This window comes from Canis lupus, chromosome 29, assembly GCF_048164855.1.
Source record: "Canis lupus baileyi chromosome 29, mCanLup2.hap1, whole genome shotgun sequence".
Taxonomy (NCBI): Eukaryota; Metazoa; Chordata; class Mammalia; order Carnivora; family Canidae; genus Canis; species Canis lupus.
This window is the reverse complement of record NC_132866.1, coordinates 33,426,143-33,444,121: the sequence shown is the minus strand read 5'-3', so window position 1 is coordinate 33,444,121 and position 17,979 is coordinate 33,426,143. Positions and strand designations below refer to the sequence as shown.

The window sequence follows — 17,979 nt, the reverse complement described above, 5'->3', positions numbered from 1 at the left end:
CACTACATTATCTGGTTTCAAGTAACTGTGAATGCATAAAGCCATTATACCCATGTTCAAATTTTTTAAAAAATTACAGAATCAGATAAAGTTGATTTAAGAATAATCTTCAATTTGGTATTCCCCATGTTATTGTCCCTTCTTCCCCAATATGAAAGCAAAATGCAGTAAAATTTTAAAAATTGAAGAACTTAAATATAGGAAATTAACTGAATTTCTGTGTAGGTTTAGATGTTTAGTACTTGATCAATGTCAAGTATTTGTAAGGTCACAAAGAGTGCTGGATTATGAGTTTTCTTAGGATTTACTCAAGTATCATCACTGCCTAAAAAGGTGAGCTAATCTTAAGTCCTGTTCTGTCATTTTCAACGACAAAGCTCCTTAATGGGAAGTTATACCATTAAAAGTTTAGTCCACTGTTTAATTAGAATAGCAGAATTTTATTTACAGTGAAAACTTTTTTATAATCTGTTCTATAATGATTACACATTTAGGAATTCTTTATTTGGCTAGGGGGAGAAAAGTTAAGGTCACAGAAAAAGTTATCTTCTTTAAAGATTATTAAACACACCTGAATTCTATTACACTGAGAACATATCATAAATAGCAAGATGTTTCATAATCAGCTTAAATTAGTGAATTATGATAGATTTAACAGGTGTCTTTCCATTATGAACCAATATGCCTAAAGACTAAAAAATGGCACTAAAATTTATTGAGAACTTATATTTGTAGGTATTGTACCAAGTGCTTTACCTTCTTTATTTCATTAAATCTTCGTAATAAACTCTATGCAGTAGTTATTATTTTATTGTCTTTTAACAGATAAAGCTCAAGGGCTAAACATCCCTGCATATGACAAGAGTTGATAAAATTTCAGCCCACATCCAGACAGCTCTTCCAACCCAAAGCAGATAACAATGTGCACACTGAGTTATCTGTCTTTGGGGGGCTAAGGTAGCTGTTGCCAAGTAAACTTTTACCCATACGTAGCTTCAAGGGGCTCCCTGTACAAGTTTATGATGATCAGAATATCATGAATAGGCTGCTCTGAAGTAGGAAACAGCCCTTCTCTGAAGGATTCCAAGCAAAGACCAGAGGGTCATTTGTCAAGGTGAGCTGAAGAAAGGTTTACTCACTGAGAGGAAGCTGGATGAGTTAGCTATTTATGGCCACAAACAATGACTTCCGGGAATAAACTCTGATCTTACCATGCTAGGCAGTCCTTGGCATTAAAAAGACATTCATGACAAGCTTTTTCATTAACTGTTATCAAGAATGGCTGTGGTTGTAGCTTCTTTACTGATGCAAAGGGTATACATTATCTATTAGTATCAGGACTCACTGTGATTTTTCATCTGTCTCTGGTAGGGGGCCCTTCCAAAGTTCAGAATCTGAAGTACCTTCTTCATCAGAATTTCCTGTTCATTTAAAAAGAGATTTTTAAAAATGTATTATATTTAAAACACATTTTGAACTACCCACCAATGCAACTAAATTAACCTCAGATTTAACAGCAGTTTATTTTTAACATTTATGGCTCTGAGGACGTAATTCACTCTTTCAGACCAATAAATTCTTTTTTAAAAATAAATAAATAAGCTGAGCTATACCCAAGAGTCTCAGCAAAAAAAAACAAAGAAAGTCTCATGGGAAAATTCCCTAAGTTACACTGAGTTAAAGTAGCAATTCCAGTATTAACTTTTAAAAAGGAACTATCTCTTGCAATACAATTGTCTTTTAGTTTCTTCTTTCTGTTGGCATACAAAAGACATGCAGGTTAAGATTTGGAGTATAGGTAGAGTATATTTACATTAGGATCAAGAACTCAAAAAAAAAACTAGTATGTAGGACTAGCTAGTTAAATTATAAAAAATATTGTCAGATGCTTTTAAAAATTGATGCTGATTAAATTAATTAGAAGAAGTTGGTTTCAGTAAAGAACTAGGCATACTCACATTGTTAGGAGTAAAAATTATGTAAACTTTTCTTTAGGAAAATTTAACAATATGATCAGTTTAAAATGTACATATCCTTTGACCAGCAATGCTGCTGTTAAGGATTTAATTATTTACTTAGAATAAATAAGCACCTGAGATACATGTACAAAGACATTAATTATATAACAACAAAAGAAAAACAACCTATATCCCACCAATTAGGGATTAAGGATGGTTAAATTAATATTATACAACTGTTTAAAAAAACCTTAATTAGCATATCTATATGTATTACCATGGAAAAATGTCTGTGCTGTATCAATTTTTTTAAAAGTTACAGAAAGCAAAAAAAAAAAAAAATTACAGAAAGCATTCATGGTATAATCTAATTTATGATTACATATGTGTATATAAACTGTAAGTCTATAAGGACCAACCAAACTTAACAGTAATTATACTACCTGTGGGCCTGGGATACTTTCACTTTATCTTAAGTATTTCCAAAATTTTTTGTATTTTAAACAGTAATCATGTATTACCCTTAAAAATCAATCAAAATAATAAAGATATTTCTATTTCTTAAATATAACAAAATAGACATGTTTCAGAAAATCACCCTGTATTATTGAACTAAAAATTATCAAACTCTGAAAAATGTATTACCAGGCAATAAAAGTATATGCCATAAAGTAATTACATTACAAATAGCTCCTCTCCAATAAGTTAGTCTCAAAAAGAACGGACACAAATTTGGCCTGTCAATACAGCATGTCCTTTACTTAAACACACATAAAAATAAAACAGCATTGATTTGCCACAGTGGTTTTAGCCTTTTACCTGTTGGACTTTGATCCTTGAATCAATATGCATGTCTGAACTTTGGTCCTAACTGCATCTATTCTGTCTAGCATAAATTTTAACAAAAATGACAGGGGAAAAAAGAAAAGGCAAGAGGTTGTACTTTTTTTTTTTTTTTAAGGAGGGAGTGGGGGAGGAGTAGAGGGAGAAGAAGAGAGAGAATCTTAAGCAGGCTGCATGCCTAGTGTGGAGCCTAAAGTGGGGGGGCTCAATCTCACAACCCTGACATGATGACCTGAGCTGAAATCAAGAGTCAGATACTTAACTAACTGAGCCATCAGGCGCCCCAGCGGTTATATTTTTAATGATATACAGAGAAAGACAGTAAAAAGATGGTAAGATTATAAAGCCTTGGGAATCAGATTCCCATGCAATGACAATCAGCACTGAAACTGCCAGTGTCTCAAACTGAATGTGTTGAGAAGAGAGAATAAGTGTTCTACTCTTATTTTTATAAAAACTCACTAACATGAGATAAAGCACAAAAAAACTAATTAGGCCTAATGGTTAACATTACAGTGTTACCCTGTTAATGATGTCAGAGAACAAAACTTCTGCAAGATCTTTGAAAGTGGGCAGCTAATTTTAAAAGGCCTTACAACCACCTGTCCTCTTGTTCCCTTTCAAGAGTATTTCCCACATGCCAGCTTCCCTGCACTAGTTTTCTGATACCAGATAACCCAGTTTTACTAAAAGATCAAATCAGTTTAGAATATTCTAAAATAACTCTCCTTGAAAGATTACATGCTTTAAAAGTAGCCAAATATTATTAGAGAATCAAATCTGAAAGACTGGACTACATGGCCTTTAAGTTCAACTCTGTGAACCTATACCATCCTAGTTCCTGGAGAGTGGCAGCAATTAGAAACCATTCCTAGGGTAGCTGGTAAGGCCAGCCGGAGGTAGGAAAGGCACTGCTAAGGAAATCCCAATGAGAAGAACAGGCAATACAAAGGGTGCTCTTGTATTAGTGTCAAAGCTGTGCAGCAGTTCTTAGCAAGTGGGGATCAGAATGTAAATCACTGACTTGCTGTGTGGGATTCTGCAGGTCTTTAATCTAGCCCTCATATAATGATTGAGTCTCTTACTGCAAGAGAGTGGCTGTTCAATCTATGCTTAAACACCTACTTCCTGAAGCAGCCCATTCCTCCATTCCTTTCCTCAGATAGTTCTGACAAGTTTTTCCTTAAATTAAGGCAAAAATCTGTCTCTGGGCAATTTTTATCCATAGATTCTAGTTCTGCCAAATAGTCATCAAAAATAAGTCTCCTACCCAAAAGCAATTTACAAACATCTACAGTTTCCATGTCTACCTCCTTACCCTTTCCCTCCCATTCCTTCACTTTTCTCCAAACTAATCTATATTTCCTTCAACTTTCTTCCTATGACACAAATTCAAGTTCTGTCAATGCCTTGGATATTCATTCTTGACCCGCTTTAAGTTTTCAATGTTCCTTTTAGCAATGTGATGCAAACTGCATACAATTTGAATTGTCTGAATAATGAAAACAGACCTGTCATCTTGGTTTTTCTAGATATTATATTCTAGATATTACCTAAATAACTTGGGTTTCCTGAAGAAGTGGCAAGTCTACAATTATGGTAACAAATTATGGTAACAGGTCCAACTTTTACAAGACTTAACTTTTGATATGACCAATTTTAGAGAACAAAACACAGAATCTGTTTAATGTCTGTTTTTTTTCTTTTCTCCAACAATAATAGCTGCAGGTTATCAAGAACTTACTTTCTGCTGGACACATGCTTTACATATATATTGTTTTATTTGGCTCTGATAATAATAAAACAAAGTTAAGTCTCTATATCCATTTTACAGATAGAACTGAGACACAGATCAAATTATTAAATGCAGATTTGTAGAATGTATCTGCCAAAATTAGAGTAAAAAGAATAAATTTACATTTGATTCACTGATGAACAGTTATTGATGATATAGGTAAAGGGGCACAGACTTTGTGGAATTATAAATCTGTGTTTCATCCCAATTTTGCTATTAACCAACTACTAGATTTTAGGCAATTTATTTAAGTCTCTGGGTCTTGGTTCTCCTATCTGCAAAATGGGATACCAAATGCCCATTATTAAGATTAAATGGTGTAACACAACTAAACCACTTGCCATTGTGGCTGATGGAGTAGATAATCAACAAAGGCAAGTTAAAATTACTTTTCCCCACAGAAATAGGGTTTTTCTTCATGGATTTGGTTTCTATAATCCATATGTTAAATAATGGTAAAAGAGAGCATTATCCAATTGGAAATGGAAGATTATATATATATAGATATACTACTTTGGCCCAAATAGCATGAGTCTATCTATCAGTCTCATGCCTAGTTATGTTCTAGAAACTCACATTTTTACCTAATTTAGGAAAAGAGCTACAGATCAATTAGGATTCACATGGGAAGAAACAAACTATCAGTGCTTTAGAACAATTCAAATATGCTGAAAACAAAATTGGTATGAGCAAAATAATTTATAAGGAATATGTTGTATTCCTAAACTAGAGGAATGCCTCCACTGACACCTCCCTCTCCATTCAATCTTTAAACGATAAATATCTTAAAACTTCTCTTTTTCTATTTTTCACAGTGCAAAATTTCTGATTACCGACCACTTAAAAATTCTCCTTAAGTGGGGATCCCTGGGTGGCTCAGCGGTTTAGCGCCGCCTTCAGGCTGGGGCGTGATCCTGGAGTCCTGGGATCAAGTCCCATTTCGGGCTCCCTGCATGGAGCCTGCTTCTGCCTCTGCCTGTGTCTCTGCCTCTCTTTCTCTCTGTGTCTCTCTCATGAATAAATAAATAAAATCTTAAAAAAAATTCTCCTTAAGAATTACATTAAAATGCTAATAATATTTCTCTCTGAATGGTGGGATTTGGAGTAATTGCTAATTTTTTTTCTGAGTTTGCCACAGTAAATATAACTTTAAATCAGAAAAAAAAATCTTAAGTTTAGAAATTTCCAAGCCTAGAAGTCTCAAAAAATAAGTCTAGATACTATAAAATAAATTAGATATGTTATTGAACTGCACTTTATTATTAGCCCTAACCCTACTGCAAGGTCTTTAAGAAATCTGATACTGTATTACTACTGAGATGCAAGGCTACTGCTTGTTGTATCACAGGTGGGTGCCCTCTTTTATGAATCCACAAGAGAGTCTGCTTTCTGGAAAAAGGTGATCATATGCGTACAATAAATCATTCTATTGGTGGTTTCCTTCTTTGTTTTGGTTGTTTAGAATAATAGTGACATATGTGTGATCTACCTATGTAATTATGCAGGACTTTTTGGTAAACATTTGTCTGTTAATTTTACCTCAAGCTTTACTTTGCTATTCTATCTTATTTTTCCATTATTCTGATTTTACTTTTTAAAATTCTATTTTACTGTATATATATATTTATAAATCATTTTAATGTTTTTTAGAATGTTACAGGGAAAAATAATAAAATCTGTGGCAAATACTCAATAAAATCCAATCTGGTTTGACATACTCTGGTGAAAACAACAAGTACTTCTTAAAAAACGATCCAATTGTGGGCAGCCCAGGTGGCTCAGCGGTTTAGCACCGCCTTCCGCCCAGGGCGTGGTCCTGGAGACCCGGGATCGAGTCCCGCATCGGGCTTCCTGCATGGAGCCTGCTTCTCCCTCTGCCTGTGTCTCTGCCTCTCTGTGTCTCTCATTAATAAATAAATAAAACTTAAAAAAAAAACAAACTATCCAGTTGTAACTAGTTGCCAACTTTTACTTTCCATGCACAAACCACATATTTCATTTGATCAGTCAAAATCACCAAATAACAGAGATAACTCAGCATACAATATAAGTAACATTTCTTAAATCTTAATCCTCTTCTCCAATTCTTTCTCCATTCCAACCTCATTCTTCTACTTTTCTTTCTTTATATTCTATAAAGTGAAATTAAAGTGTATATCCATTGTATTTACTGAAAAAGAAATTTTATGTTCTTCTATTTTAAAATAATAAAGTTTAATAAGTTCAAAATTGGGGAAGAAATCATACACTTTTGTTATTTTTTTCTATGACTTAGTACAAAAATTAAAAAATAATATATCAGAGCAAGTCACAATTGATGAGAAACCCAAACTGTGAATAACTTGAATCTATATATTTTTATTAAATAAATACTAGATACTTACTGTTTACACAACTTTCTGATTTCTTTGAGGATGAATGCCCTGAAAGGAAAACAGCATTGTTTTGTTAAAAATCATTTTGCAGTGGTGTAACTAACAGTTACAGCTGTAACCAGAATTCTTCCTAAGACTAGTTTACATAATCTTCTAATCTTTCATGTTCCTCAAAAATCTCTCTCTAATTAAAATACCTCTTTTAGGGATGCCTGGGTGGCTCAGTGGTTGAGCATCTGCCTTTGGCTCAGGATGTGATCCCAGAGTCCCAGGATCGAGTCCCACATCAGGCTCCCTGCATGGAGCCTGCTTCTCCCTCTGCCTGTGTCTCTGCTTCTCTCTCTCTGTGTCTCTCATGAATAAATAAACCAAACCTTTAAAAAATAAAATAAAATACCTCTTTTAGGCAGAGATATTTTATGCCTAGAATATATAGCACAAAGCTTAAAAAGTAATGAACACCTGTAAAAAAAAAGAAACTCAGGTGCTAAAAAAAACTTCATAGATTAACTGCAATATAAGTATTTTATCTATAGCAATGTTCAACGTCTGAAAGCAATTTACGAATACTAATTTTTCACAATACTTTTTCATATACAGATGAGAATTCTTAGTAACTAAAATTCATACAAATATTATTCATAAAATAGTTTCAGTTCTACAATAGTTACCCAGTGAGAGAAGTAGAAAGAAAAAAGTACTAAAAATCTACTAGAATAATTTTAAAAAATCACTCTAGAGTCTCCTGTAATAAGACTACAAGGGAAATAATTCTGAAGGCTGATAAAAAAAAAAAAAAAAGACAGATAACAGATGGAGAGTAATGACCCCTACAACCTCCTTGGACAGGAGATCTCATAAACTGAAGCTGACGCATAAATGGCCCCTTTCAGGCCCAATGAAGAGGGTGTCAGAAGTATAGGGTAAAGACTCCACAGGAAGCCAAGGCCTGGACTACAGCAACTACTTTAGGTTATTGCTTCTTTTTTGGTTTTGTTTTGTTTTGGGGTTATTGTTTCTTCACTCCGATTTCCTACTTATCAGAAAGCAAATAAAAACATAGCTAAGCTGGTGACAAATTCTTCTCTGTCATATGAGAAATATAATACCCATTCCAAATGTCTATAGGTAAAAAAAAAGATTAGGCTTACTTTGGAGGCCTAAGGATATAACTGGAATCAAAGGGCAGAAACTGCAGATTTGGGCTAAATTAGTTAAAGAGAAACTTGCTAGGATTACAACTAACTGAAATGTAAAAGGATATTTTGGATGGTAGTAAGTTCCTCTTCCCTGGAAGCAAAAGCAGAACAAGTACTTGATATAGAGCCGTACATCTCAACTTTATGGTGCGTATGAATCATCCCAGAACCCGGAATAGTAATTCAGGAGATTGGGGAAGGGTCTGAGATTGTGCACTTCTAACAAGTTTCCAAGTGATGACAATGCCAAAAGACCATACTTTGAAAAGCAAAACCACAGAGTATCTTTTTGATCATGAACCCAAGGCTGAATTCTGATGTTCCTTTCAATTTGAGAAACTACTGTTTCACTGATTGACTCACTCACCTAACATTTATTGAATGCCTATTATGTGGAGAAAGCACAGTGCTTAGAAACTGGAGACAAAGACTTAAGTCTCACAGTTCCTTCCTTAACAGAAAAATTATTCCGAGGGTGAAATGTATTTCTAAAGGAGAAGTGCAGGGTGCTACTGGCATGTGTAACAGTGACTTAACCTTGCTTAGAAGAGTGGGGTGAAGGATGTCAGGAAAGGACTTCCCAAGGAAGTGAGTTTGGGGATGCAGTGGTAGTGGTAGGAGCGATAAGATCTTCTACTTTCTGCCAAAAAAATTCTATCTAAGTACCTTGTTCTGCTTAGACCTGCCAAAGCAGACTGGTCCTCAAAGTCAAGTTATTGATCTTACATTTTCTCTCTATTCAGTCATTTAGCTAACTAGCTATCCAATTATCCATCCACCCACCCATTTACTTAACACTTTATATGGTAGTAACCTGACACTACAGGAATAAGTGGGATCACACAGGGAGAACAGAGAGAAAGAAGAAAAGTTCAATAAAAGCCTTGGGCAATTCCAACACTGAGGAGGACCTATAATCAAGAGGCAGAGGAGAAGCCAGAAAGATAGGATGAAAATCAAGAAAGCAGACTGTTTTGAGAACTTTCCTCAACAGTTCAAATGCAGCTATTAAGAATTTATTAATTACTATTCAAGTTTGGGCCAAATTAAGGTGGTCGGGCAGCCTGGGTAGCTCAGCGGTTTAGTGCCGCCTTCGGCCCAGGGCATGATCCTGGAGACCTGGGATCGAGTCCCATGTCAGGCTCCCTGCATGGAGCCTGCTTCTCCCTCTGCCTGTGTCTCTGCACCCACCCCCTCTGTGTTTCTCATGAATAAATAAATAAAATCTTAAAAAAAAAAATTAAGGTGGTCTGGCTATAAAGTATCACATCAAAATCAAGCTAGTTCCAGATGATCCCAGATACAATGATATTGCAGAGTTCCCATTGGTTTTCCTTAGTTTGCTAAAGTGTTGTCATTTTCTGCTTTACACCATAGAAGTTGAAAAAAACTTTATCCTGTACTCTGCTATCAAAGGTGCTCTAAATAAAGAATAAATGAGAAACAGTTATCTCAATTCCACTCTGCTTTGATTCTCTATTCCTGACATTCTGAAATAATCTTCAAAGTCTTTCATTCTCTCATTCTTTATTATTTACACCTAACATGTGCTAGTGGGGTGCTGAGGATACTAATTGGAAGTACTAATTTAAATTCATGGTCAGGGATGGAATCAAGAAAGGATCAGTAACATTTAAACTCAGACCTGGAGGATGAGTTAGGGTGGGACCTGGCAGTGGGGGAGGGGTTAGAAAGAGAGGAAGCAGTATCTACATATTCCCTAAATGGAAAGAAGTTTGGCGTTTTCTAGAAACTGAAAGGCTATGAGCATGGAGTGTGAAAGTGAGGTGGAGTGTGGTGAGAAACAAGTGTTGTATGATGGATCATACAGAGCACCTGGGCTTTGTGCAGATTTTGGTACTATCCTAAGAACAACAGGAAATCACTGCTTTATTGAGAAGGCATTAAGGGAAGGGCAGGTGGGATGACAACACAGTGGCAAAACTAGTAAGGACAATATAGCAGCAGTCTAGATGAGATAACATGGTGGTTTGAATTAGGGTGGAGAGAACTTGAGAAATACATACTCTGAGGGTAAAACTGACAGGATTTAGTGACAAATTAAACAAATAATAAGAGAAAAGATGTCAAGGATAATTTCCAGATATCTGATTAGTTTTTAGGTTGACAGAGGTGTCATCTACTAAAATATGGAACACTACAGGGAAAACGACTATAAGGAAGATCACATGCATATGTATGTATAATCTGAGGGGTCCAATCCTATAACTGATCCTGAGTATCCAGCTACCTAATTGTCTGCTATGAAGGTACTAAAGAAGATTTTACAATGTAGGAATTATTCTTTAATTTGGAATATGTAGTGATTAACATGGTATCATACTATGATATAAATATAATATTATATAATACAATAATGAATACAACAAAACTCTCAAGTACGATACATTAAACATTTTTAAAACAAAAATGTTTTAAACTCAAATGGAATTTTCACATTAATTAATCAAGTTATTTTGGAGTTGGGAAATGATTAAGATAGACACAAAAAGGCATTCTGCTTCAAGTACCATTTCCCAATTGTCAAAAACAGTATTTTCTCCTCACCATCTATCAGTATCACCAAGTTTTCCACTTGGTGATATTATATGCTTGAATATGTTAAGATTCACTAGAAAAGTACATGTAAGAATGAAACCTATCTAATAATCTTCATAGCTGGAGCAAGGGAGCCCTCTCCTGTCCAAGTATTGTGTTAACATTAGGCTTAATCTAATATAGTCTACCATTAGCTTCATAATTTAAGTTCAGTTCACTCTAAGTTATAGCAAATTTGACTGTATTATGGCCTGAAAAAGAAACTGGCAGTAACCTTCATAACAGCTAACTATGCACCAAGCACTGTGCAAACTGCTTATATGCATTATCTCATTTCAACTTCTGAACATTCCTATGAGTTAGGATCTATTGTCATGACCATTTCATATATGAAGAAATTAAGGCTTAGAGAGCTTAAGCAGTACTGAGGAAGAAGTGAGTGAATGACTGATGGATTTGAATTTAACAATTATTTACTAAGCATATGTGCACAGCACCATGCTAGGTTCTGAGGACACACATATATATCAGGCTCCATGATTTCAGAAGCTCATAGACCATGGTAATGAAATCCCAGTACTACAATTTTACACGGACTTATAGATGATGTAATGTTTTACAGTGTTCAAAATGCCTTTCACATTCTTACTTGGTTCTCCACAAATAAGCTCAAATAGTACAGAAGCCAGATATTCACATCACCCGACTTATATAAGGAATGTAAAACTAAAGAAGTTCAGGTATTTTCTCAAGGTAACAAGTCTATTAGAGACAATATCAGGAAGGAGAATGTTGTTTGCAAGATTATTACCATCTGCCCAAAATGGTAATACCATTTCTTGAATTTGTATTAAAACCAACCTTGTTCTTGACACTCTTTAAAAGTTGCTATAAATTCTTATCTAAATTCCCCAACCAGGGGGCACCTGGGTGGCTCAGTCAGTTAAGAGTTCAACTCTTGATTTTGGCTCAGGTAATGATCTCAGAATTCTGAGACTGAGCCCCATGTCAAGCTCCATGCTGGGCTCCAGCTCCGTGCTGGTATGGAGCCTGCTTAAGATTGTCTCTCTCCCTCTGCTTCTCACTCCTTGTCTTAAAAAAAAAAAAAAAAATCTTATAAATCCCCCAACCAGTTTCCTTTCAACCACTGTAAGATTTATTTTTTATTTGAGAGACAGAGCAAGCTATGGGGTGGGGGCGGGAGCTGGGAGGGGGCGGCAAAGGGAGAGGGAGAAGGAGCACCTGACTTAGGGCCAGGGCTCCATCTCACAACCCTGAGATCATGACCTGAGCCAAAATGAAGAGCTGGACACTTAACTGACTGAGCCACCCAGGCACCCTCCTTTCAACTTGTTCAGAACAGAAATCTAAATGCATTCACCAATTAAATTCTTCATTTGACACATACAGCAGATTACATTTCATGTTAAAAAATGTGAGTAGATATTATATTTTGATTTCCTTTTACCTTTATCCTTTTTCTTAGAGGTCTCTTCTGCAGAAGATAATCTGGATTTTTTATGTGATGACTCTTCATCTTTTTTGGTTTTGTCCTTTCTTTTTTTTGACTTGACTTCTTTTCTCCTTTATATTGAACAATATAAAATTAAAGTTAACTTTTTCAACTGACCTTTATGAAATATAAGAACCAACGAGCAAAAAGTCAAATCAATTAAAGTAACTTATTTTTACAACGTAATTTACATAAGGAACCCTCAGATGAATCTGTAAATACTTTAGGTTAGGTTGGTACATTAAAGACAATTCTGTAAGATAATAAAGTCTAAAACTCTAAGACAAATTATTTTTTATAAGTTCTGTATACAAACCTTAGTAAATATAAATCATAGTTTTACTCATTTCCTCATTTTCTATCACTTAGCCATTTTTTTTTAAATTACAAAATCAAATGTCATTTCCCTCCATCTAATTCATAGCTACCTATATTTTTAAATAAATAAATAAATGAATGAATGAATGAATGAATGAATGAATGAATGAATGAAAGAAGAAACAATGCTGTAACAGCTCTAAAATACCACTAAGGGCAGCCCTGGTGGCTTAGCGGTTTAGCGCTGCCTTCAGCCCAGGGCGTGATCCTGGAGAACCCGGATCGAGTCCCACATCGGGTTGCCTGCATGGAGCCTGCTTCTCCCTCTGCCTGTCTCTCTATCTCTGTCTCTCTCTCTGTGTCTCTAATATATAAATAAAATCTTAAAAAAAAAAATAAACTACCACTAAGTAGAAAATTCTTCTGTTATGAATAAAAGAACACAGTATCAGACATTTGGTGTATGTGCTTGGCTGAGGAGCCAATGGGGCGAAGCTACCATCTGTGGGATTATGACTGAATGCCTCTAAGTCAGAATCCCGCCCAGGGCTGAACGATAAGGCAGCGCCGGGGAGCCTCAGTTGGCCTCGGTTGGTTGGCCTCGGATAGCCGGTCCCCTGCAGGCCCCAACACACGTGGGGACGGAGGTCGGGTGTGGAGAGCCCCTCCTCCCGGGAAACTGGACGCGGCAGAAAGGGGGCCGTGCCCTCGCCCCTCACGCAACACACGTTCGTGGGGAACCTGGTGCTAAACCATTCGTAGACGACCTGCTTCTGGGTCGGGGTTTTGTTTGTAGCAGGGCAGCTCCCTCGCTGCGATCTATTGAAAGTCAGCCCTGGACACAAGGGTTTGTAAAAAAATAAATAAAAATAAAAAAATAAATAAAAGAACACAGTAAAGCATAAAGGAATGAGGATGGAGGGGCTTACTGTTAACTCAAATGTCTACTTTACACCACTTGTCCTTTTACTGCTATAGCTTTATCTCTTCTAGGCCAGGTTTACAAGGCTGTCAGTACCATAGTTGGCAAGCAATTGATTTTAACTGGTTAAGAAAGGAAATACTAGACAGGAAAAGGTGATAATGCTGAAACTAAAACCAGGAAGGAGAATGAAGAGACATCAAAGAGGTTCAGTTTCAAGAAACATACTCATCAGACCTCCCAAATTAAGGAACTTATACCAAATGCTATAATACTATTTAAGGCAGTAACACGTTCTCTCATAAGAATTATGTCAATTTTGAAATGAAGCTTGAAAGTCAAAGTCAAAAGCCTCTCTGATATCTTTCAGTATCACTGATGGGAGAGGGGAAATAAAGATTAGGCTATTCGAGTAATCTAAAAAATCCTGCTTTCAAGAATTTAAAAATTATTCATTACTTAATATTTATTTTTAATAACTAGAATTCTAGATTGCTAACATTTATAACATAGCTGATTTTTAATTTAATATACTGACATACACATTTTATAAAGTTGCAGAATCTCATTATTAAACTTTCAACTGTTATTCAGGCCCTGAAACCTGACCATCACAATAATGATAGGTCACAGATTTTCTCTGAACATCTTCAATGCCAGGGACCCCATTATGCTTAACTTACCATATACCAGGCTCTATGTCAAGCACTTTATATGCACTTTCATCAATCCCCATGATAACCCTAGCACATTCATTTTTAGAGGTGATAAAATTGAGTCTTACAGAGATTAAGTACCTTGCCCAAAGAAAACAACTAGTAAGTGGAGAAGCTTAGAGGAATACACAGGGTCTGATTTCAAAGTCCATGATCTTATTTACATGTACTGCACATTGAAGAACACTAATTCCTCCCACACTCAACATGACAGACACATTCTATCTCACTCGACAGGAGGCTGATTTTAACATTTAAAATGAGAATAAAGGTATACAATCCTTTGGAAGAATGACAAACTCCAAATAAAATACTGTTTAAATGAAACATAAGAATCATTTTATAAAGATCTACTTTACAATAGTTTCCAAGAATACTATGGCTTCTGAACATTGACTCCAAACTAAAAATTCTAGCATCTATCAACTACCCTGCACAGGCCTTCATCTTTAAAACTGCTTGGCTAAAGGCATGGCAAACTTCCAGCTTCCCAGTATATATATGTACAGTGTATCACACAATAATGCTGAATATTCTATATAATCAATTAATTAAACCATCAACCACTCATGTCCACATTTAGACATTCAGTGCAGGTAAGTGACTATGCCCATGATTACTAACCATTAACAACAGTATTTTAAGATAGTATTACCTGTGATGAAAATTTAATTTAAAGGAACATTCTTTGCATAATCCTAAAAAAAAAAAAAAAGTGACACCACTGAAAAGTTGATTTTGAATTAACTGTACTGCTACTCTTTATTATCATACATTCCCATTTTTCCTTATATCCCTTTTTCAGGCTATTTGAAAAAACAATCTGATTCGTTCCACCTTAAAAAATGCATATGCATAATAAAAAGGGCAACAGAAATGTGTGAAGAATTGAAAATATTCTAACATTACTTTAGAAAAAAGTGCTGTCAATTTACTCCAAAAGCAAACTCTGTTCATATATAGCACTAATGTCTCACATCAAAGATATCTAATGAAAATAGTGCGGGTATGGTCACTTCCTGTAAAGTGCTCTAAGAGTTTTCAAATAGAAAAGAGCTTTTCAAAAAGTTCCACAATTGTGGCATCTTCTTTTGCCTTAATCTTAGTTCACTCCAGTTGCCTTTCCCTCATGAGTACTTCCAGGAGGAACTTCTGCATTGGTGTGCATTGAGTAGCACCTGAGGAAATTCTTGACTTTGCTGGTATACAGAAAACTCTGAAGCATATTTATTTAGGAGTCAGAGAAGGTTGCTAACATGATGGACAAAAGAAGCTGACCCATAAGACTAGCTTAGTTTAAAAAACAAAGAAGGAACAAAAAGTTCTAAAACATATTAAGAGAGACTGCTGTATTCTGGGGTATATAACCTTAAGCTTTTAAGACTGATATCAAGAACAATTATGCCATCCTAAAACTTTTTATTGACACAAAGAGAGTATATTTATTGTCCACACCACAACAATATGGCTACCAAATAATGAGAGATTTTACATTGCTTTTTCTGATACTCCGGATCTCATTCTGCATTCGTGACATTCTCATATTAATGGGAAGAGGTCTTCATTTGGCATTAGAACTATTTCACCTAAAGGTCACCATAAGGCTGAGAGTATAAAAACTTCGGCTCAAAAGTTTCTGCCACTTTGAGAAACTCAGAAAAAAGTGCACTTCCAGAAAGATATATTAAAATTTTTAAATTAAATTTTAAATTAGCCTATATATTTTTATATCTGAATTATTAGATAAATTTTGAAGAAGTCAATTATATCCCACCTAAAGTCAACTTACTTAATTTAACAAGTGCATTTCTCTTTTCACCATGCTCAATATAACCAAAATTAACTTCCCAACTCTTCAAATCTTCTTTTTTATCACAGCACTTATTTCCACAGAAAAATTGGCCTGCAATAAAGAAATATCAACTATGATAGTTGGTGACAATATTTATCTGTACAATCTAGAATTACTCCTGAAATTTACTCTTAACATACATAAATTCTTAGTTCTAGGTAATAAGCACCAAAAACTAACTGAGCATAATAATAACTACAGTATGCTCAACGGATGTGTATACAGGTATTAAATCAAAAAGCTGAAGAAAATGTCTTTTTTTTTTAAATATTTTAATTTATTTATTCATAGAGACAGAGAGAGAGGCAGAGACACAGGCAGAGGGAGAAGCAGGCTCCATGCAGGGAACCCGATGTGGGACTCGATCCTGGGTCTCCAGGATCACACCCCGGGCTACAGGCGGTGTTAAACTGCTGTGCCACTGGGACTGCCCTGAAGAAAATGTTTTTTAAAAAAAAATCTGTCACAGAATTCTTGCTCAATAGATAACACTGTTTAGATAAGGGTTTCAGTGACTCCCTGTTAGGAAATCTTATACTTTGGAAAATGGAAGTACAAAAAGAGTATACTGAATGATATTCTAAAAGAATAAATGTATTTTCCATAGTACGTGTATTTACACCTGGGTGAATCCTTTTTAATAGTTAATAATAATTTTTAAATTGACTAAAATTCTTATTTTAATTATTAACTTTATGGCACCTATTTTAAATACCAGCATAAAATGACATTTAAAGGACATTTTAAAATGGGTGGACTCTGAGATGAAGTAAGAATAAGTAAACAAACCCAATGTTCTAAATTTTAGAGTTTACCTGACACTAAAATCAACACCACCTTATCATGTCCACTGTGTACTAAAACGTTTTGCAAAGAAGGATTAACACTGATGACCCATGAGAAAAAAATAAACTACTCAACAACTATTTACTTTCACAGCAGAAGATGAACCTCCTATTTGTACAAGCAAAAAGGAACTTTTATCTCAATAATCTGCACCAACAGAAACAAATCTAAACTTTTCGTAAAAAAGAAATTAAAAATTAATTCTGAAAATTATCAGTCCAAAGAGCCTGTAACTATTCTATAACTTTTCTATGCTATAACTTGGCATTTTTACTCATTCCAAATGAACACTTCATGAAATCTGTGTATGTTTAATAATGTCTCTATTGCTAAAACCAAAAACGTTATACTTCTAAATCAAAGCAAAAGCTTTCTTTCACCAACTAATTCTTTTTTCAGTTATACTAACTTAAAGAATGCCCATCATTTCTTTAAGGCAGCATTACTTACCATCACCTGAAAATGCCATCTAATAAAAGTACAAAATTTTAAAACTGTGAGACATTTCAAAATTTTTCATTGTTTAAGTAAAAACACAAACTAAATGTAATACTAAGAGTTTTAAAAAGTTAAAAATAGCTTTAAATTTATTCATTTTCCTTCTCCTTAGAGTATCTTCACAAGGCCAATCATTCTTCTAAAGAAAAAAATTCCTATTTCTTAATTTTGTTTTACTGCATATCCAATTTTATACCTCACATACACATCCAATTCATGTAAGATGTAAATGACCCACAATGATGACATCAATGTTTAATCATTTTAAAATGCAACGTTTATTTTCAGTTTAAAGGTTTTTAAACTATTAGTTTAAAATTATTTCCTAAATGCTCTTATGTAGTTTACAGAAGCATTAACACTTTAAAATGCAATTATCAATAAGGAGTTAATTTAATATAGAGACAGCATAAAGATACTAATTTTTCGGAGATCTATGAATAGATTACAACAATGAGTAGAAAAAGCATTTATTGATTGCCTATCAAATGTCTGATCTTTTGCCATAAGACTAAATATTTGGGCTCAATCTCAATGACATTCCAAATAAGAACTAACTTGTCCAAAAATTCTATTAGGTTCAAA

General features: G+C 34.8%; 1 protein-coding gene across 5 annotated transcripts in view; it reads right to left on the bottom strand.

Moving 5' to 3' along the window:
* Positions 1–17,979, bottom strand: part of LOC140621116 (protein FRA10AC1) — a 38,096-nt gene that overhangs the window by 1,336 nt on the left and 18,781 nt on the right. For all 5 annotated transcript variants that reach the window (XM_072806013.1, XM_072806012.1, XM_072806014.1 and 2 more), the window contains 5 exons: positions 15,988–16,101; positions 14,854–14,896; positions 12,198–12,313; positions 6,981–7,019; positions 1,346–1,421 (listed from right to left, as the gene is read on the bottom strand). In XM_072806013.1, coding sequence (XP_072662114.1) covers positions 1,346–1,421; positions 6,981–7,019; positions 12,198–12,313; positions 14,854–14,896; positions 15,988–16,101 — 388 coding nt within the window. The remainder of the gene's footprint in view (positions 1–1,345; positions 1,422–6,980; positions 7,020–12,197; positions 12,314–14,853; positions 14,897–15,987; positions 16,102–17,979) is intronic.